The sequence below is a fragment of the Stegodyphus dumicola genome, chromosome 2, assembly GCF_044657685.1.
Source record: "Stegodyphus dumicola isolate Sdum_Otavi_A_Nest chromosome 2, ASM4465768v1".
Taxonomy (NCBI): Eukaryota; Metazoa; Arthropoda; class Arachnida; order Araneae; family Eresidae; genus Stegodyphus; species Stegodyphus dumicola.
In genome coordinates, this window is record NC_140769.1 from 219,460,479 (window position 1) to 219,483,344 (window position 22,866).

Consider the following 22,866-nt stretch of genomic DNA (forward strand, 5'->3'; position numbering starts at 1 on the left):
TCGGTGACAAAATTTGCAATGTGATTGAGGAAAAATCTACTTTTAAAGAATATGTTCCTAAATCAAGACAGCCAGCTAAATTGAGATTTCTGTGATTATATAGTTTTTAACATATAAAAAGTAAGTATAAAGAAATGCGACTTGAACATACTGCAGGTAGATACATTCTGTTGATATGTATGCAATAATAATTGGGTTACTTTTACCTGAATCTAGACTAAACCGTTACAAATATGCTGTCGTCCGTTTTCTGTGTTATCATTTTGGTTAAATATTAAAATAATTATTTAAAATATTTTTTAAATTGTCTCGTCCGCTTCTACTCTGTCTTCTATTCAAAAATATTATTTTGTAGCATATTAGGTCGTATCTGGGCTATCTACAAACATACTGTTCATGGACAGTCGCCAAAGATAACATATTACGTCATTATTAGGTAACAGACATATTAGGTCTAGCCAAGGATGGCTGCAAAGATGGTGGACATAGGCATTTGGCAAAGACGCTAATTTTCGGACGTACGCCAGCTAAACTTTTCTTCCTAACCACGTTCAAGATAAAGCTGTATTTAGCTTTGAATTACTATTATGTTTAATTTGCATGGAACGTCAACTGTACTGATTGCTTAGAATACCGAAACTGCTGGAGACTGCCCGTGTCTAAATATTTTATAATATAAATAAATCAAAAATACTATGGTTTATTTGCTTGTTTCGATTGCTAGTTTCTGTCTTTGTTTTTGTCCAATTTAAGTGTACATTCGCTGCCATAAATATTATTATTAGACATCATTATTCCCTGGCAGCAACTTAGCAGTGTTGGTATTGTCTTCTTGGTCAGAGTGAATGCACATTTAATTGGGTTCAATTTACCAAAGGTGAACTCGTCAAAACATCCTAACAATAAGACAGAGCAAAAGCACTAAAATGAAATCATACTTCTGTGAAATTCCCTCATTTGCATCTAAGTTGTATCAATAATTTGAGTTAAATGTTGGATACCTATCACTTTAAAGTGTTATTAATGGTCGTATCTGTTTTCAAATATAAAGTAAAGGTATCTGTTAAGTAATCTAGTTTTGATTGCTTAGATTTTCCAAACTCGCCAGAACTTTTTTTTTATTTTCATTGGCAGTCATTAGCCTAGAAGTCTCAGCTTGAGAATGTTAAATGATAACTAAGGTTTATTTTTTTAAGATTGTTATATTAGAATGATCAAAGCACGGTACATGTGCCATTTTATTATAACTCCCTAAAGTTAGAAAATAGTGCTTTAAAAATAAGACAGTTCAAAAACATATCAAAAATGCATTATAGAATAAAATGAGATTAAGTATTCTTTTTTGAACAGGCGCGTTTGAATTACGAGTAATAAGAAAAAAATAAATTAGCCTATACTTATACTTCCCGTTCCAGAAAGCATTTATTTAAATTTTTTTAGTGGTATAAATTAGTCATTAATACTTTTTTTAAAAAAAAGAGAAAATGGTTGTACTCTTTGGCCTGAATGAGTAGTATGGTATTATGATTAATGTATAATTTAAGGGAATTTGTAACTCAGTGACTGAAAATGAATAGGTCTGAAAAAAAAAGGTTGTTGCAATAGCAGTTACAGAAGCAAAGAGAATTTGGAAAATTCGTAAGCTTGATAGGAACCTCAATTATCTAAATACAAGGATTTTATTTTCATAAAATCGGAGATAAAACCATGTAATGAGGATCATAAAAAATTGTATCGTAGCCTAAGAAAGTAACTTGTTGAATTAAAAATTATACCTAAATAAGGAATATTTTATGAAAGAAAGATATAGGATGGATTTTAGCATTTTACTTATTTTAATATTTTAGAATCAGTATTTTCTCCTACTGAAGGTATTAAAGTTAAGGAAAGATATCATAAAAATCGATTGCCCCATAGAATCTAAGAAATGTGGTAGATATGTTACGTAGGGACATGTTAGAATATTATATATGACTTAAAAGTACACTTTAAGAAATTGTGAAACATTGTTTTGCAATATCCAATCGATTATTTTATATTAATTCCCATCGAAGAAATGGACTCAATAAATTCAAGTAGATCTTCTCCGCACACAAATGCAATATAATTCTTATAGAAATGTACTAATCAAGACGTTTTAACGTATATATTAATTTGTTCAAGTTCATGAGGCTGCTATTATGAGGAGAAATTACGGTTTTTACCGAAGAGATCCGAGACACATTCGTTGAAGCTGCATTTCTAAGAAGTTTGAAGCGTAATGTTTTCGAAACAAATCTCTCCATATATTACCTGTCGACAAACTGTGTACATAGGTAATGGAGGTAATGTTTTAAGTCCAAACATTCGACGTTAAATTTTCAGTGAATAAGCATGAATTACGGTCCCATAATTCGCTGACATGGTTCAATAATCGATGACATGTTTTTACTTTTTTTACAATCTATCTGTATGACCGTTTTCGTACACGATAATGCTCATATGAAACTTCCGAAAATGTCTATTTAAGGTTTCTACATTTATTGAAAAATTTGCTTAGATTTTGGATAAAAGTGGACAACGGGGAGTGGTACTTTATTTGAATCCCATAACAGTTTTTAATGAAAAACTGTTTTAAAATATAATCCAAGACGTTTCAGCTTTAGTACCTATAGATACTCTTATAAGAATTTTATATCAGTTGGAATAACATAATTAGACTTTGGCTAAAATTTGTCAATCGGAAATGCTACTTTACATGAATCTCTGAGCCCATTCAAAATTAAATTTTGATGTAATCCAAAATTTCTCAGATTCGGTATTTAATATTCGTATATGCATATAGGATTCATATACAATTATGACTGAGAAAAATATATTAGATTTTGGCTGCATATCATAAACCGCATGTAGTGCTTTATTTTGAACTCTTAACAGAATTTCTTTGAGAATTACTGAATCACTATAATAAGAGTTTATTCTAAAATAATGCACCCCATATTAAGGGTATTTTTAGTGTATTCAGACATGGTATTTATTTATATCAAGCCCCAGAAGAAGAGGATTTTTATAACAGGGTTTCATAGCAGATCTTCAAAATTGTTGTAATTTAGGCATGTTACCAAAAGAAATGTACCCTCTGGCGCTATTGATGATGAGGAGGTACAAACAGGAAATTCGAAAACACATAGTGCTTTTCTCCATACGAATCCCTGAACTACGGTACTCATTATTCAGTTGTAATTCCAAAAAACTGACTATCATTGCTACTGTTACCTAAATATCCCGGGGATATACGCGCAGGTCAAAATGAATTTAGATTTGTTGATAGTATAGAAATAACATGGAAGAAAATTAAATTATGGTATTCGTTTCAAAATCATTTATTTTAAATGTATGTTTTCTCGAACATTTAATTTTCTTTAATTAAAAACCATTTAAATTATATTTTATTCAACTACCCAATAAAATGCAACTTTTAGTAAATAAATAAAAGGGCAAACATTTGATTATTAACCCAAAGGCGCGGTAGCCAACAAGGGATATTAGTCTCAAAACGGCATTCTGCGGCATTTCACTGTAAACGGTGAATCTCTTTTTAAATTGTTACCACCAAATATTATCGCCCTGAATTATATTTAGAGAAATTAAATAATGAAAAATCTGCATGAATGTATGTATGGTTCTCGCATTGTGATAAAAAGACGGAACCTAGAACATCAAATTTTGAATAACGTAATCCTTCACCCGAACATGGGCCCTGGGAGCCCGAATTTTGAATTTCGAATTTATTTTATTATCTGTTTCATACCTGTAAAACTTTACAGAATTTATGATTAACAAACACAACGATTTCAAAACAAGAAATGGCGTCACTTTACGAAAAAAACATTTTATATCCAGCGCGCGAGACTGTCTGTGGGAAATCCTAACGATATGATGCTTTTAAATATTTTGTTGTATTGATGTTGAATTCAATTTTATGTGGCTCAATTGCGAAGAACATGATATTTAGTAAATATAGGTAATACATGTTTTAGGTAATACATTTAGTAAATATAGGTAAAGTAAATACAGGTAATACATGAAACGTTAAAAAAAACTCCTTTTTGGAGGGTAATAAGAATTTTTTAAAATGAGTATAAATTTAGTAAAACGAGTTTCTACACATAACAATTATATCTAATAAAGTATAATCCACAATTTCTTAATACAGATATTTCTTTCTCTTGAAAGAACAACTTAGATTTATTTTGCAAACGATCAGTTTTAAGTGACACGTATTACTTAAAATTCGTTGGTATTTAAAAGGTCGAATTACCGGGAGACCATGTGTTAGCTACATTAGATTCTTACCTTAATTTTCCATTTTCTTGCATATTTCTTTACATTATAAATTTATTTAAGCCAGAATAACTGAATTAGAATAATTAGAATAAATTAGGAAATTTGAATCAGGATTGTTAATTATTAATTGAGCAGACACTAATTTGCATTGTAAACCAAAAACTTCGATGGCATTAAAAGCTACTTTATTAGATTGAGAAGTATTAAATCATTATTTTATGTCAAAAATTCTATAATTAAAATCGCATTCTAAACGTTTTTTCATTAAAATTCAAGAAATATTGAAAATTCATACCAAAGAAGACTCCTTACTGAACTGCCAAATGTAATTTCTCTGTAAAAGAAACGGATATTTATACTTGCAAAAATTTTGCTGATGAATCCAAAGTTCTGTCGATTATCATACTATATGAATAATATATTTTTTAAATCAAACCACGCTTTAAGGAAATCACATTTGCAATGCGGTGTTTCCCAGCGATACTATTACTGATTATTTGATATAAAATCGCAGACTTGCTAAATTATGACTATTGTGGTCTCTTCAATAATAGTATTTTAAACAAGAAATTTTCATTCAGAACACATGTAAAGTTTTCTTTTCAATGATATTATTTTACATTTTTAACAAATTAAAAATTTATAAAAATCACATAAACTTTTAAAAGTGGAACCAATATCTAAATTTTCTCAAATCCAAATTCGAAATCTAAAAGATTCTTAACCGCTTCAGTCATTTGTATAATCATAATAAATCGAAAACTGTCCTTTTACTCAATAATAAAATTTTTTAACTACAGTAAAATTTGAAATCTTCATTTAACATAAAACAAATAAGGGGATATGGTTTTTAAAATTGTACCTATATTTATTCAAAATACTAATGAAATTTAATAAATGAAGTATGTAACAAAAATTTTGAATTTTATATTTCGTTTTCTCAACATAAGCTGATAAATAACATTTGCGTTAATTACAAAAGTTCAAAATTTTCTGATTTCTGCAGTATTTTGAAATCAAAGTAAAAGGAAAACAAGGAATGGGAAGTCGAAAATGGGCTATTTCCATAATTAATATAAATAAACACTAAATTTTGTACAGACCATTTTAAAAAATCTGTTTATTTACGAATAATTTAAGGTACTTTAAAGCCATGCAATGATACTGGTGTTTCTTAGTACTAATGAAGTGGCAACAATCGCATCCTTCTCTTTTTTAATAAACACTTTTATTTGGCATCAGTGAAACAAACCAACTGAAGTTCTATCTTACAATGGGTTACTTTTGTTTTCAATTTTATTTGCAATTTATTAGCTAAAAATATCAGCAAAATGATCTCATTTTTCTCTCATATATAATATTGATCCTCTTTTGTAAAACCTGCACTTTGAAATGTGTTATTTAAAACGTTTTGGTAAAAACAAATTGCTTATTCAAAAAGTTCTAAAAATAAACTTACGTAAGTATTCAGACATTTTTAACAAACAGTTTATATGTGATAAAAACAAACAAATAACGTTTTTTAAAAACTAAATTTTTTATCCCAGAGGGAAGAAACATCCTCAAACTATTGTGTCTTTATCCTGTCCTTAACAGTAGGCAATAGTTTTTTAATTTAGCTTTTGCCACTCTTCAAATGTTTGTTCGGCTTTTGCCACACAATTATTCATCCACAGGACAGAAATATATTAAATTTAGACTCGTCTGCAAAACTGACATTGCTCCAATAACATGCATCTTTTCTTACTATGGATTTTATGAACACCATGCTTATTTTCCTTGTTTTCTTGTTGCCGATCTTGCTGATCGCACATTGTATCCCTACGCTCTAGAGACTCTTCCCAACAGTCACTTTTCTTGTGAATACTTCGTTTAAATCTGCTGCGATTTTTAGAATATTATCTCCTGGCTCATGCTTGATATTTTTAAGGATAAGTCTCCGATTCGTTAGCTTGGGACTTCTGTGCATTTTCAAAATTTCCGTGCAACTTTTATCGTTTTAGTATATCAAAGATATTTACACGCTTTACACTAAGGACATTTTAGATATTTCAAATATTTTTACTATCTTTAAAATGATGAATAATTTAATTTCTAACAGAAATCTCGTTAAATTATAGCGTCTTTCCATGTTATTCGTTTTACATTAATAGTACACTTTATATTTAATCGTTCGTTATTCACAAATATTTAAGGCTACTAGAAATGCAGCGTAAATTTTTAAAATTAGGGCACTGCATATTTTTCATAGCTCTTGCTTCAAAGTAACCTAATGACTCTACAGTGGCGCCCGAACTAAAAGTTGACGGACAATAACTCTTCACCATCAGCATTTCGCGACTGCTTTCCCTAATCTCCAGTCGCCATTTTAAAAGGGGTAGTACGTAATGTATTTCTCCTTCCTTTCACCGTGCCTTCGTAGTGTAACGGTAGCAAACTCGGCGCGTATTCGAGAGGTCTAGCTTTGAGTCCCGGCAAGGGCACTGTTCATATTTTAAGTGTCCTAGTTCAAAAAACCCCTAAAGACTTGAGTGATTCAGTAGTGATTATGAGAGACTCCTAATAGAACGGAACCGTGTCGTTAAATTTATCGTATTTGTTTCAACAATATCTGTCTGTAGATTTTCATCTATGGTGTACCTAAAAGGGACGTAACGGGTAACGGGGTGGATTTAGAGCAGACCATAATAAGGAAGTGTGAATTTGGACAATTAGATAACAGAAAGATGCATCAAATATCACTACTTGGTTTAAAAAAAAACTTTGAGTATCATACTTCAAATCTAGAATTAATACTTAAAATGCTTAAAAACCTTTGTGCACGTATTTTATATTAAAGTTTTGTTTTACTTTAATATTTTAATTAATTGCAGCGATTTTCAATAATATACTTTGCAAAGAGCTACAAAACTAAATTTTCTAAAACTTAATTCTTCTTTGAGTTAATTTTATTACACACTTCTTCAAATCTAAGAGATGTTTTTTCGGTGTAACTGTCGATGTAAAAGGCGTGTTTTAGAGTCGCGTTTTTTTGAACTATTAATCAGTACATTGACTGTTTGACTGCTTATGGCAAGGCACGAGAACAGTGTGATGAAGGAATGGATATCTGAAGAGATGGAAAAGTTCGTTCTCTTCTTATTCAGACTCCTAAAGGACAAATAAAACGCTCAGTACAACTTGTGTATAATTTGGAAATTAATCCTTAATTATGTTAGTTTAATTGAGTTGCACCCTGTTAATGTTCTATTTGTGTATTAATGATAGTTTAATTGTGCTTATGTTTTAAGGCTTGATATTTGAACAATTTTCTTTGGAAGTTAAAAGTGTAATTTGTTTTTGTATGTCAAGTGATTGAATAATTTTGAAGCCTTGTATTTGATATAATATGCTATTTATATTTTTATTCTTGTAATTTTAAATGGTTCCTAAATGTAAATTTAGTTACAATTCAATGGTAAGTGAACTGAAATGAGTTCAGGTGGGGAGTATTACATATTTCCAGCGCCATTCTGACTAGAGCGCGCTGTGTTCGTCCCAATAGTCAGTGGCAGACAGGATACTAAAGGTCTAGGACATGGAAGGCAGAGATGCCTAATAGTATATCTCTAATTGATTGAAATTTTTGTATATTTTCTTGTAAATAAATGTTGTTATTGTTTACAAAACCTCTTATTATCTCTTGGTTTGATTTGATTTGATATGTGTAATTATGGCAAAGCCTCGAGGGCTATCTGCCTAAGGAGAGGGATGCCTTCGTGGAGGACTTTCTAAGGGAAGCTGGCTCGTATACACGTTATACATGGGGAAAACCACGAAAAACGCCCATGCAGCCAGCCCGTTCGCGGGATTCGAACCTCAGACCGAACTACCAGTGTTCAGCGACTTTACCGCTCAGCCGCCTATTATCTCTTGGATGCACCTTTAGTCTCCCGAAGTCAGTATTTTCCTCATATCCGTTTCCATTCCAAACTTTATACAATTCCGGACAACTAGTTTTTAATTTCCTCAAATGAAATCCCGCTGCTTTTAATATCTCTGTTGCCGTAGACGTCAAATGATAAGTATCTTGAACGGTATAGGCTCCATAGCAGAGATCATCAACATAAAGAAAAGAATTTAACATGTCAGAACATTTTGGATGATGTTCCTTAAATTTCTTAATGTGAAATTTCAAAACACACGCCAAGAAAAAAAGTAGTTAAACCGAATGGGAAACGATTTAAATGAAGAGTTTCGGTTGTACATTTCTAATTTTGCAAGCGGATAAGCATGTTGGAAAGATTTGAAGCCGATGACCAACCTGAAGTTTTATATTTAAATCTTTACTTAGCTTTCCGAGTGAAACTTTCCACAAAGGTATTCTTAAAAATCTTCACAGAATACAATCAATATCGATACTTCAAACTACTAAGAATCTTAAACACAACGCAATGCAACTAATGAGCGAAAACCAGAGATAATACTTAACACTCACGCTGAGCTAACAGCTAACAACTGAGAACTGAGAACAGATGCTCTCTCCGGCCTTATTTAGTTAACACCCGACCGCCGAGATATTTCTAGTACTTGCTGCTGCTCGAAATTACTGGAATGCAATATGAGGGCCGAATTACGGTTACAACTAATACAATGATCAGTTACATTTATTCAGTTACAGTACCTATTACGATGATACAGAGACCGAATCAAAATATCGCTGAATGGTCAACAAGTTTGATGACTCTGGCGATTTCTCGCTAAATTTGGTGCCAAAAATTAGTCGATAAAACCATTGCCAACTTAGCGATATTTCGCCAAATTACCGAGATACGCGTTTACTCAATGTTAAATACATTTGTCCCTGTATTTCTACTTTTCCAGCATAGCTCGTCTCTCCAGATTTTCATGCCACATTACACAGAAATATAAAAACATTTCATATGTAATTTTACTAAAATAATCTATCTATGTACAAAATTCGTAACAATATGTTATCCATTCACCTTAAGCTTGGCATAAGATTAATTCTGTGATAATAGAAAACATTCAACACACATGTTCCGGATATTTTTGAAAATTACATTGATATTAAAAGTCCTTTCGTAAAAGTACCGAATTTGCACGTTTGATAGATCATTGATACATTTATTACGTTCAACTTCTTATGTTCTATATTATTTCGTACCGAGAATGGAAGACATTAAAAACGTTTTTAAAGTTTTTAGTCCAAAAGGGCTTTGTCCCTGAAGGACTATTGTTTTCGTTTTGCGATTTTGCATTGGTTCACTATAAATGTCCGTTTCACTTTTCAAACTGTTGCCACCAAGTGTTAGAATCCTGCATTATATTTGAAGAAATTAAATAATGAAAAATCTGCATAAATGTATGTATATTTCTCGCATTATGATAAAACAACGGTACATAGAGCCATCAAAGTTTGAATGACGTAATCCTCCTACGAATATGAGCATGCGGAAGACCAAATTTGAAATTTGGAATTTGTTTTATTATCGATTTTATATTTTGTAAACCTTGAACGAATTTTTGATTAACAAACTCAAGGATTTTAAAGCGAGCAATGGTAACGTTGTACAGAAAAAAAAAAAAACATTTTTATCCTCAAGCGCGCGAGACTCTGTATCGGAAATTCTAAAGATATGCTCATTTTAAAACTATTTTGCGATGTTGCTGTTGAACTGAATTTTATGGTTTAAGTGCGAAGAACGTTATATTTAATATAAAAAAATTATTATAAGAGGCACCTGAAATCCTTTCGTCTGTACTACTAGGTTATTCTTTCGTCTATGCTGCTAGAAGCTGTTTCACAGATTCAGAAATATAGTGAATAATGCGAACACTACTCGAAACGATAACTCACTACTTTCTACCTTAAATTCAATTGGTATGTCGAAATCAGATGCCAGAGGAAAAAGGCTTCCATTTTCCCTTCTTTGCTAGAAGAAAAGGCTCCAATTTTATTTTTCTCCAGTGCACGATAAGTTTTCGAAATTCTTTTGTAAAGGTATTTAATTTTTGAATGGCTGATTAAATATCTTCACGGAATAGAGTTAGAAAGTGTTACATCAAACTCAGAGCGTTTATAAAGATAACACATGTGTAAAAATGATTATTTCGAATTATTCTTTAGTTAAATTGTCAAGAGGTAATGCCCACATTAAATCATCACTTATTTGCATATATTTCTTAGTTCTAATACTCTGATGTAAAATGTTTACTTGGTGGTATGCAGTAAATTAGTTGATTGTTTTAAATCGCTATTAGCTTTTAAACCAATACGTTTACTAGTAAGATACGAAGTAAAGGGCAGAAATTTTTCTGCATATGTCAATTTCAAGTCTAAAAATCTTATACTCAAAAAACGTGGTGCTCTCTAGAAAGGAAAGCCACTAATTGAAATTCAGTATCTGCATATCTGCATACGTCTGAATACGAGACACATTCTTTTTTCCTTTGTTAATTCTCCTTCCTTTCCGCCAGATTTCTTAACAAAAAAAAAAAAAAAAAAAAAAAAAAAAGAACGTTAATAACTTTGCTGTTAAAATACCTTAAAATTCAGTTTCAAGAACATGTTTTGACACTTCTGATCACAGCAATTGCGAAAATCTTCTCATAAAGTTGACGGCGCCGTTGATGTTTCTTTCGACAAAATCTGCTTGAGAGAATGTTATCATCTAAGTGTACCTAAAAAGTATGAATCGCAATGGGATGAATTTGGAGCCAGATCATAATGAGAAAGTTTGAATTTGACTAATAGTAGAGAGATGCCAGTATACTTCAGTTGTTAAAACCTTTGGGAACCATCTTTCAACTCCAGAATAAAGACATAAAATGTTGAAAAGCATCCGCATTATTATTTACATTTTTTGTTTTATTTTTGAAGAAAATTATATTCAATAAATTTAGGAATTTATTTTTACTTTTTAATTAGCCTTTACTATTATCAATAGATTCAGTGCAAAGACCTATAAAACAAAATAATCAATCAGCTTAATTCATCTATGAGATAATTTTATTTATAACATGTTTCTTCATATTTCAGAATCTGGGGTTTTCGATGTAATTTTCGATATGAAAGGGTGTCTTTTAGAATCTATCGCATAAGAAGATGGCAGATTTATCTCAATTAATCGGTCCTCTTGTAGAGTCATTAGGTTATTCTGATGCTAGAGACATGAAAAATGACAGTGCCCTCACCGGGATTCGAACCTGGACCTCTCGAATAAGCGCCGAGTGTGCTACCGTCATACCACGAAGGCTTACAGAAAGGAAGGAGAAAAATCTTATATAGTCCCCCTTTTAAAAGGCGAGGGGGAATTAGGGGACAAAAATCGCCAAACCCTTGTGGTGAAGAATCAGCAGTCACCACTTTTTAGTTCGGGGGCCACTGTAGAGTCATTAGGTTATTTTTATGCTAGAGGCGTGAAAAATAAGAAAGGCCCTCGCCGGGTCTCGAACTTGGACCTCTCGAAGGCGCGGCTAGTGTGCCACCGTTATACTACGAAGGCATGCAGAGAGGAGAGAGAAAATAATGCATAATGTTTTGTTTGTTTAATTGATAATGACGAAGCACGTGAGAAAAATCTAATGAAAGAAGAAATATCTTCATCAATGGTTCCCTAAAGGAAAATGGCCCTTATTCATGTTACATACGGAGGAAAGCCAAATTATTCCGAAGCAATTAATTTTTCAAAAATTAAACAATATAATTTTGCTAGTAATCAACCTAAACAGATTATTGAAAAGTATTTGCTAATCATATTTTGGTACTTTTTTCCATTTTCTTAGACCTAGTCTTTTCTTCTGTTGGTGGTATCGATAGAAAGGAAAAATATTGTAAATATGTTATGTAGAGGGCACTTTAGAACTTTACAGTGAATAAGGGATGCATTTAAAGAAATTGAAAAGCACTTGTTTTTAGTATCCAATTGGTGGGAATGCATTAGTTTCCACAGAAAAATTGGATCTAAGAAATTCAGACAGAGTTTTGATGTATTCAAAGCCAATATGAAAAATTCTTTAAGATCTCTAGTGTCATTAAATTTCTGAGATAGTTTTTATAATTGAGATTATACCCATATTTTTTTCAGCTGCATTTCTGTACAATATCTCTGCTGATTGGCTCAAATCGTATTTGAAATTTCTAATTAAATATTCTTTTTTCTGAATTTCTCTATTCTCTGCATAATTCATTGTATCATAACTTAACCCAATTTACTTTTTCTTCTAAATCATTGTTTATGGATACTTTTAATTGCGTCAATGAAATTAACTTTTATATTTCAAATTAGAAAATGCCAATGCAGTAGACGGATAAATGTTAAGAACGGGCGTTAGACCTCATATTGTACAATTCATTGCAACTTTTAGATTGTATAAGATTCTAATATCTTCCCGATTCTTCTTCTGGCTTTTGGTGTCTATCGTTAGATGTCATCTTTACAAAAGGTTCGATTTACATACACTAAAGGCTTAAACAAACTCAGAAGTAGACCACGTAAACATTGAATTTGTGTCAGCTTTTAAATGTAATGAATTGTGTCAGCTTTTAAATTTAATTCGAATCACTAATAAATTGATTTGTGATAAGTCATGTTCAGTCTAATTTACTGAAATTGGCACGCTCTTGATTGCGTTTAAACGATGCATGAAATATAATGAAAATATATAATTTCCTCAGAACCTATGAAATACAAATATGAAATAGTACTTTTATTAATATCGAACTAAAAAGTAAAAGTTGTATAAGTTGTTTTCCAGAAATTGTTAATCTGAAATCTATAGAGTGCAAAATTTTCACCAAATTGTTAGTGAAAGCTAGACAGCGAAATACGGCAGTTATTGTAGATAAGACTGTGAAATTCTGCCTTGCCCTCCTCCTGCTATACAATTAATCCCTAAATTATGAGTAATTTAAGATTTAAAATGCTAAATTCATCAAGCATTTTCATAAATTTCAATAGTATCTTATTTTATTTTACTGTTTCGAAAGTTTTATTTAAATGCTTTTGTCATATATGTGAAACAGCAAAAATTTTCGATCAATTTATATTTATAAATGTTCAGCAATTATATTAGTGTAACCATCCAGAAAATTCAAACAAGTACGAAGAATGACTAGCAGAATAGAAATTTATTTCTAATATCACATCACAAATATATCAATTAAATTTTTAATTTTCAGTGGGAAATGTCCATTCTTTTTTCTTTTTAGTTTCCTCTCACGACATTTTTGACTTTCTCGCGCACTTCTTCCCAGAGGCTGCCCAAGTCCTCCTTGTATTCCCTGAAAAACTCTCGAGCTTCTTCAGCAATCTCCTTTCCTATTTTCTTGCTATCGTCCAAGAACTAAAAGATAAAATTAAAATAAGCTATATACTTTGCAACTTTTATTTTAAAATACTAACCATTTTTCTCCACTTATTCTCTATAGCTTCTGATTTCAGTATACACAAACATTCTTCTCAGAAAAAATTATGTAAAATGTAGCAAGAAAGAGGATGCATATGGATAACTACTTAAATGTGGCTTAATAAAAGTAGATTCAGAAAATGGATGATAGTGTGAGCAAAGCCTGTTTATATTATCTGGGGCTGAAGACAATATACTGTTTCAAGCGTCCCAACTTTCGTTTTCTTCTGAGTTTCATGAAAAAATAACAGTTTTAGAACGATTACAAGACAGATTTAGGGCATTCTGAATTTTCAGGGTCACGGCTTTAACCTTCACGGGCTAAGTTTCAAGTATTGGGAGTACATTTTTCCTCTCTTCCCATATTATTCAATGTTTTCATTGTCTCTTTGTAAGAGAATTTCCTGATTGAAAAATTTAATTTTTTAATTAAGTGAAACTAATACTAATTAAATCTGCTTCAGCAATTATTTGAAACATAATTTAAGTATTTTTTATAAAACTGTGGCAGTGTATCTTCTTTGGCACAACATTGTACATTTCGCCTTATCAATGATTCTCTTTCATCTTGATCTGTTAACAAATATGTTTCGCCCGTAAATAATATTCAAAAAATCTTTATGAATTTTATCTAAAAATTTTATTAATATAATTCTTTTTGACAAAGACTATAAAGTTGCTTTCATAAAGATTTTTTTAGCTATGTGTTTTCACCAATACATTCAACCCTGGTTAATTTTGACAATTTAATCAAATCTGCTTTACAATCAATCCTACTTTATTCCTTCTTAATTTAATTAAATTTAATATTTTTTTCATCAATTTCTGATTGGTTTAGCCAAAATTATTTACTTGGATCTTCTTCATTCTTCAACTGTTCAACTGATATGTAATGATATCATATTAAATGAACAAGTTTCACTGGAATAAAGAAATATTTGTTAAGCATGGCGCGCTTTTATGAGTACAGTCGGTTACATTATAAGCTAACAGTATAAAATAGCAAATATCTAAAATAATTAAGAAGAAAATTGTTATCAGAATATCTCCTTATAAAAAAATCTATTTGGATATCTTGTCAAAAATGCTTATCTGGAATTAAGTGGACTGTCTGTTATTACATCATTAAGCTCAAAAGTATGACTACCACATGCTTAATAACGGATCTCTTTTTCCTAATATCTTTGGTACGTTCTGGCAATTATTATAAGCCTAATCTAAACGCAAAACTATAACTTTCTTTAAGTTCTAGTTCATATTATATCTTGCTAATTCTTTGCAAATTCCTTTCCTTCATGTAAAAAATAATCTGCCTTCTCTATTCACCCTCAATAATCCTTAAAATAATTTGGCGTTAGCAATATTTTACTGAGCACGAAAAAAAATTTTCATTATATAAATTGTAAATAGTATAAAATTTTCTACTCACTTCACGAGCCATCTTTTTGACGTTGTCGAGCTTGCTCTTGCCCTTTTCCAAAGCTTTTCCATATTCGTTCTTAACCCATTCTCCGAACTTTGCAAATTTTTCTTTGAGATCGATGTTTAGGTCCTTGAAGTAGTTCTTGACCTTCTCATATACATCCTTGATGGATCGCTTGGATTCTGTTTCACTGTCGAAATAAACATGCATTAAAAATATCCTTTTATCTTAAATTCACCAAATTTTAAAAAAAGTACAGAAAGCCAATACTGCAAGCGAAACAAACTTTAGACATAATTGATACTGAGTTTAAAAGTTGAGAGGCCAAAGAATAGGCACTATGTTTGTAATATAGGTGCAATAATTTACAGCAGATCTGATATTTTGGATTCCAAATATTTAAGTGGGTATAAAAGTTAGATAGTAATACCAAATGTTCTGCACACATACTGCAGGCTGTAGAATAATGAATAGTGTGCTAAATTGTAATCCTTATATTCATTACAGGCAGAAGAGGGAAAAAAATCAGAATAATAATGTTTTAAAACAGGAAAAAATACTAAATATATATAAAAGGACGAAGGTCGATTTAAAATAAAGTTAAAATGGGAAAGTGGTATATATATATATATATATATATACCACTTTTCATTTTTAAATAGTTATATATATATATATATATATATATAGTCATTTTTAAATAGTTATACATATATATATATATATAGTCATTTTTAAATAGTTATATATATATATATATATTTAAAAATGACTTATGCGCCCTTTACCAATGATTAATCTTTTGAGATATTTTAATGAATGCGGGCCAGTTTTCCTTAAAACTTCCTCCATGAAGGCACTCCTCCTTTTTACGCAGATAACTTTGGCATATCTAAGCAATCCTGATATATCCTGTTTCAGTGTAAATTTCTTCTAACCATATCCTAACTGAGGTCTTACATTTGAGCACTATGTGAAATTCTGTAAGCAGATTTTTAGAGCATAAACCTGCTTAGAATCATTACGTATGTCATAACGAATAATATTTTTCTTATATTATAAGCATTTTAAGATCTTCAATTCAGTTCAAAACTTTATTGACGAATTATTCAACATAACATGCTTTAACTATTTGCTGCAGTCTCTTTTAATATTCTGCCAACTGTTTAAAAATCTTGAAACAAACGTTTGCACAAACTAACCTTTTTTTCAGCTTTAACTAACATTTATTCTGTTCTCTTCATTTAAACTGCAATATATTTTTATAATAATTTACTCTTCCATAAATGTAATTCAAAAAATTTCTTACTCTTTGACATCCTTCTCTGGCTTGAGTTTCTCAAGGATTCTCTCCCAATAGTCCTTTGCTTTCTCTCTCAAATTTTTAAGGAATTCCTTTACTTTCTCGCTAACATCTTCTCTCACATCTCTGAGCTTCTCACGTATTTCCTTTAGCTAAGAAACGATCTGTGCATTAATATTTCAACTTGAAGCAAGCTATTGCACATATTTAGAATTCTAAGATTTGAGGAGGGATTTTCTTTGTAAAATCAATTTACCTTTTCTAACCACTCTTCTTTGACGAGCTTGCCTTTGTCGATGGCATCCTTGAGTTTATCGAGAATTTCTTCAAAATGCTTCTTAAGTTTAGCTTTCAGGTCCTCACTATAATGAAAGATTTTTATTAATTACCATAAGTGATAAAAGACTGTATTTTTACACAGAAACAAGAGAAGGAAAAATACGCTTGCTTATAAACCTATTCGATATTTGAATAAGATCATGCATGACTTTTCCCAGTTTATCTGCCGGAGACTCAAAAATTCAGCTCTATTGGTTATGCGAGAATAAAGTAAGATCCGTTTGTTAATATATAACGATTTTAACTAAAAGAATACTGAATGCCCCAAAACAATTTTGCTGATCCTATTTTTTTTTAGAAAAGATTGTTTTCCTTATGAAAATAAGATTAATTCGGTAAGTAATATGAAAGGAAATCGTCCTAAGTATCCCGGTCGATAAGTTTTGAAATTATGAATAATATTTCCATCCCATAAGCAGCAAGTTTTAACGATAGTACTAAAAATTTGGACAAAAATAGCCTTAAGATATAAGAAATAAAAGAAACTTCTTCGAGTTAAATGTATTTTGCATTAGTAAATAAATGTTTTAACAGTAGAATAGGAAATGTTTTCTTAAATCTCTGCTTTCAGTTAGTTAGTAACAGTTAATCACAAAGCTTAAAATGCAGGGAAATATCACATTTTGGTAATTATATCTGGATTTTTCAAGACAGTCATAGTTTCAGCCACCTTCTTAGAAAGCTGTGTATACACTGCAAATTTAGGAGCCCAAAGCCACAGAGTTAGATGCCTGAATAGTATGGTATATAAAGTTTGAGTTTCAAAGAGTTCTTCTCGCTGTTGGAGCAAGTAAGAATGAAACTGATGTTTCCTGTCTACAATTAAAAAATTTAAAACTCTTTCATGCAACTTAAACTGATGAGAAATGACTCTACAAGGAATACTAAAAATTACTCTAATGTGGAGAATTCATCTGACAGAGGACTAGTATGTCTACAATCAGTTTAGGATTAAGGAAACCGTAAGGTAGAAGAGAAGAGTTCATTCTCCAAGGTTACCTAGTGAACAAATAAAATCTATGAATATCGCATTGGTTTAGAAGATTTTCAGATTTGTTTTCAAGCTCGGCGCGGAATTCTCCTCTACACAAATTTTCATGTAGCGGCAGCTCCGCCAGTTAACTTTGATCATCTAAAAATGATTCTACATGACTTCGTGATATACAGGCTCTTGAAACGGATCTGATTCTCATTTCAAGTGAGGTAAACGACAGCAAAATACTTTTTGTGCCTCTCTTCAGGTTTCAAAATACTGGCAAGTTCAAATAAATCTCGAAATATAAATTAAACTTAAGAAAACTTGCGCCTAAGTTTTAATTCATTTAAGCACTCTTTAAATGAAGACAAAATTATTTCAACTAAATTGAAATATTTAATACATTTACTTAACATTTTATATGATTTAATATCTGACCATATGAATATTAAAAAATATTGTTTTGTTAAGAAAGGATGTTTACTGAGAGGTATAATGAGAGTGTTTTATTTAATTTTTGCATGATATAAATAGTGAATACAATATTAATTTTAAATTCCTGACATGTTTCATCTCGAGAAGTCTTACCTTTTAAATATTTCAATATATCTTAATACTGATTTCTGTTAAATATGGTCAGCTTTTGACTTCAAGGGATTGTATTTGCTCCCGTAGAGCTGGAGACGTTTTCATAATATAAAGCTTGATTCAAATCAAATTGTAATAAAAATTTTGAAAATTATTTAATTTGCTTATTTAATATTTTTACAAAACATATTTATTATATCTCAGCACATAATATTCACTCAGATTCAGTTAATTTTATCTTCTACAAAATTCTAATAATTACAAAATGTTTTTCTCAGAACTGTTAAAATTATTGTTGACTTTTTCATTCGTGAAAGTTATTTTAATAAATTCAGAAATTTTCTTACTCATCAGCAAAGAGACCATTTGATTCGTAAACAGATCGTTTTTCTGGTTTGAGTTTCTCAAGAATTCTCTCCCAGTAGTCTTTTGCTTTCTCTTTCAAGTTTTTGAGGAACTCCTTTACCTTCTCACGAAGATCTACTCTCTTTTCCTTCAGCTTTGCGAATATATCCTTTGCCTATAAAAACGAATTCAAAATTAAAGGGAATATTTACTTATAGTGTTGATCTTAAGGTTTGAGAGTCAATCTTTTTTGAAAAGCGACCTACCTTTTCCATCCATTCCTCTTTGACGACCTTTCCTTTTTCGATGGCATCCTTGATTTTCTCGAGGATTTCGTCGAAATTTTTCTTCAGTTTGTTCTTCAGATCCTCCCTATAAAAAATGAAATAAACGTTTAACTTCAGTGATACAGGATAAAGTTACTACAAACCAAATAGAGAATAAAAATCAGATAGTTTTATATAAAGATTCTGCATAATTTCACAAGATCAAATAGAAATTCCTAGTTTTGTCTTTCTGAGACTCAAAGCGGTAACACTTAAATGTTGCGGGAAACGAATTGTTTCTGAATAATGTAGAGAATTTTGATTAGCCTACTGCTTAAATCTCCAACTAAATGTTATTTTCGTGCTATTATTAATAGGGATCATGTGTGTTAAAAAACAATAAGTCCCAAAATCCAGAATATTTGAGTCATTTACTCTTACATATCTTTAAAGATATTTATGTTGATCAGCTGCAATTTATAATGACACAAAGAGTGGAAACCGAAATTAAAGAACTGATATATATATATATGGAAAGTAGAAAATGAATGCATTAAAATCTACAAAAACGTACATAATCTGTACTTCATTCGAATAATAGATAGACATCTAAAAATCTTTAAGATACATTAATTCATCTATACATTAATACGCTTTTAAAAATACTTGAACTTTCCAAATAGTCATACTTTCAACACGCATGTTAGAGATGTTACATTGTTAGATAAACTATCTAATACTGATACAGGTAGATGTCTCGGTGTATATTTCCAGGAGACTCTTTCTCTTGTTACTGTTACACTATGAAAGAATGAAACTCTTAAACTCTAAACAGAGCCATGTTAAAAATCTTCTTGCTGCCTTACTTAATTGGTTTTCCACACAAAATGGAAAATGACATCAACCTGAGCAAAGCATGGCTCAATACTAATAATCTTTCAAATAAGATAGAATAGTCCATGTTAAATTGTTTGGAAAATCAGCGTAGAAGGCCCACCAAAGGCTATGTAGTGGACGTTTAAGACCTGTAAAGGCGGAGTCTGACAGCGGGATAGTCCCTTCTCTTCCAATTGCAGATGAGACAGCAGTACTGCTTCACATATTCTTTCATCCAAGATTACTTTTTAAGCAAATATGCTAATTATATGGGGAGATGGTTCTTGACACGTGAGCCCATAGTTCTAGTTGAATTTCCTTCTGCTCAAACTAGACAAGAATAATGTCCTTAGATATCAGGATTAAGATTTAAAATACAGAAATACTGCAAAATTTAAACGATTCTTTAAATTAAAATTTGATTTAACTCAGAGTTTTAAGACACATTAAATCCATCAACAAGTTTATTTTACTCAGAGATGAAAGGCTGCCTAAATTACCTGAATTGGGTTGAAAGATCAAATTTGTTTATCAGAGTCTGCAACAAAGACGTCATTTGTAATCTATTGGTTATATATAATCTTTTTTATGCTTTGCATTTAGTGTCCGATCAGATCTGAAGGTTTTACCCAGACTTCTCTTAACTGATACCTCCCACGAAATTTCACGATCTATGAAATTATTTCCTTCAAAATTGCAAAAAATCAATGCTGATATTTTTCTGTTCATGCAAGATTGTTTGATAATCTAAGAAATGTTCTTACTCATCAGCAAAGAGGGCTTCCATTTCGTAAAGGGCTCGTTTTTCTGGTTTGAGTTTTTCAAGAATCCTGTCCCAGTAGTCCCTGGCTTTCTCTCTCAAATTTTTGAGGAATTCTTTAACCTTCTCTCGGACATCTTCTCTCACTTCCTTCAGCTTTTCGTAAATTTCCTTCGCCTAGAAAAATAAAAGTGAACTTGAGTTTAAAGCGGAAACAAAAATTGTTTCTTATATTTTTTAAATCTTATGGGTTTCAAAATGAATCTTCTTCGTATTTAACCTACCTTTTCCAACAAGTCTTCTCTGACGACCTTGCCTTTCTCGATGGCGTCCTTAATCTTCTCGAGGATTTCATCGAAATGTTTCTTTAGTTTGTTTCTAAATTCCTCACTTAAATGAGAGAATTGACAGAAGATTTATTTTTATAAAAAAAACCAACTAAATATAATGTTTATTCATAAATTTTTATCATAATTTAATGTAAAATTTTGCATAAATGTCTTATTTTATCTGCTCCATTGAGATAGAAAATATGAATTCCAGAAGTGGGTTGTGCTACAATCTAGATAACGAAAGGGTTGTAAACAAGCAATATCTAAGAAACCCTTCTGTCTTATATCTGAAGTTAGTAATTGTCGGCAACGGTTTAATATACTTTGAATCATCTTACTTTATTGAGGTGTTTATATTCTTCAAGTTAGAAGTGTCATAAGGCAGGCAGTGTCATAATAATTGGCAATGTCATAATAATTGAGGCCCACACTGCAGTTTTAGCACTGTAAATATTATTCACATATTTAGAATGTCTGAATTAAAGCCAAAATTATATGCTTTCTAAAGAGTAATTCTTTTGTTGGACTCTCGTAGTAAATAAAATTGATAACTTCTTAGAAGAGGGTAATTTTTAAAATGTTTTAAAATTTTCTGGTAACCTTAACGAAAAAATAGTATTTTACTTATAAGGTATATTTAAATTTTATAAGAGTTATTTCAATTTAATTCACGTTTCCTGTATTATCTCATTTCAACTTACAACTTCCAGAATGAGGTTTTAGAATCGCGTTGAATGCAAATGAGAAAGAGAGTAGTGTAACAGATTCAAATAATATTAAAATCTTGTAGTTTAAATAATTTAAATAGATGAACATTAAGGTATTTGTGAATGGCAATATTTGAAACCAGACTCGAGTGCCTCGTGCGACTCTCGCACGCAGAATGTAATTTATTTTTAAATGATAGAATATGTTTTCTCTTTTTGTTTGTATGTCGCCATTTTTTTTGAGTGTTAAATAAAAGTTATTGCTGTGTTCCATCATTGGAGCTGCTTCATTTCGCCAAAGAAGCATCACAGTCATAATTATTTTGGAGGCACCGGCCGAGATCGAATAATCGTGCGTATTTTTATTTTATTAGTTCATCACTGAACGTAATATTAGTGATACCAGGTTATTACTTCCTGTTGATATTGAATTGTCTTATTTTATTAGTTCATCACTGAACGTAATATTAGTGAAACCAGATCATTACTTCCTGTTGATATTAAATTGCCTTATTTTATTAGTTCATCACTGAACGTAACTTCCTGTTGATATTGAATTGTCTTATTTTATTAGTTCATCACTGAACATAATATTAGTGATATCAGGTTATTACTTCCTGTTAACACTGAACTGCCTTATTTTATTAGTTTATCACTTGAACGTAAACTTAGTGATACCATTTTAATGCCGTCTCTAGTAGAGCTCAAAGGAAAAGAAAAATAGCTGAAGAGAAGATCTTGGAACCGATGAAGGAAGAAAATAAAGCACCCAAAGATATCTTTGAAGAAGAAGTTAAATCACCGGAATTAAACGTGGAAGATTTTCACGAAAATTTGAAAAACGATAAAGAAATGATTCTCAATATTAAATTGAGAATCATTTTGCAATGCAACGTTATCATCATCTTTCGGCTTTCGATTTAATATCAAAGACGCTAGTAATATACGAAGAAAACAATTGTCAAAAACAAAAGAAAACTGAATATTATCCGAAAGGCACAAATGAACTGAGGAAAGGCTTTGTTGTGAATTATAGCCGAAGAACTGATCCAACATGGAAGAAATCCAGGCACCGTCAAAAAAAAAAAAAAAAAAAAAAAAAAAAGGAAGACTAATTTGAACACTGTCCATTTTCTTCCTATTTAAATGTGGTGTAAAAATATTTGTTTAAAACTTAAAAATTTTGACCTGAAGTTTGGAAACTTATGAGAGAA

At 30.8% G+C, this 22,866-nt stretch overlaps 1 protein-coding gene across 1 annotated transcript in view; it reads right to left on the reverse strand.

Annotated features, from left to right (window-relative positions):
• Positions 1-22,866, reverse strand: part of LOC118201420 (uncharacterized) — a 298,201-nt gene that overhangs the window by 247,205 nt on the left and 28,130 nt on the right. Inside the window, exons 12-19 of the mRNA XM_085810260.1 lie at positions 20,898-21,003; positions 20,618-20,790; positions 18,978-19,083; positions 18,714-18,886; positions 16,720-16,825; positions 16,470-16,615; positions 15,167-15,350; positions 13,538-13,674 (exon numbers count right to left, since the gene is read on the reverse strand). Coding sequence (XP_085666386.1) covers positions 13,538-13,674; positions 15,167-15,350; positions 16,470-16,615; positions 16,720-16,825; positions 18,714-18,886; positions 18,978-19,083; positions 20,618-20,790; positions 20,898-21,003 — 1,131 coding nt within the window. The remainder of the gene's footprint in view (positions 1-13,537; positions 13,675-15,166; positions 15,351-16,469; positions 16,616-16,719; positions 16,826-18,713; positions 18,887-18,977; positions 19,084-20,617; positions 20,791-20,897; positions 21,004-22,866) is intronic.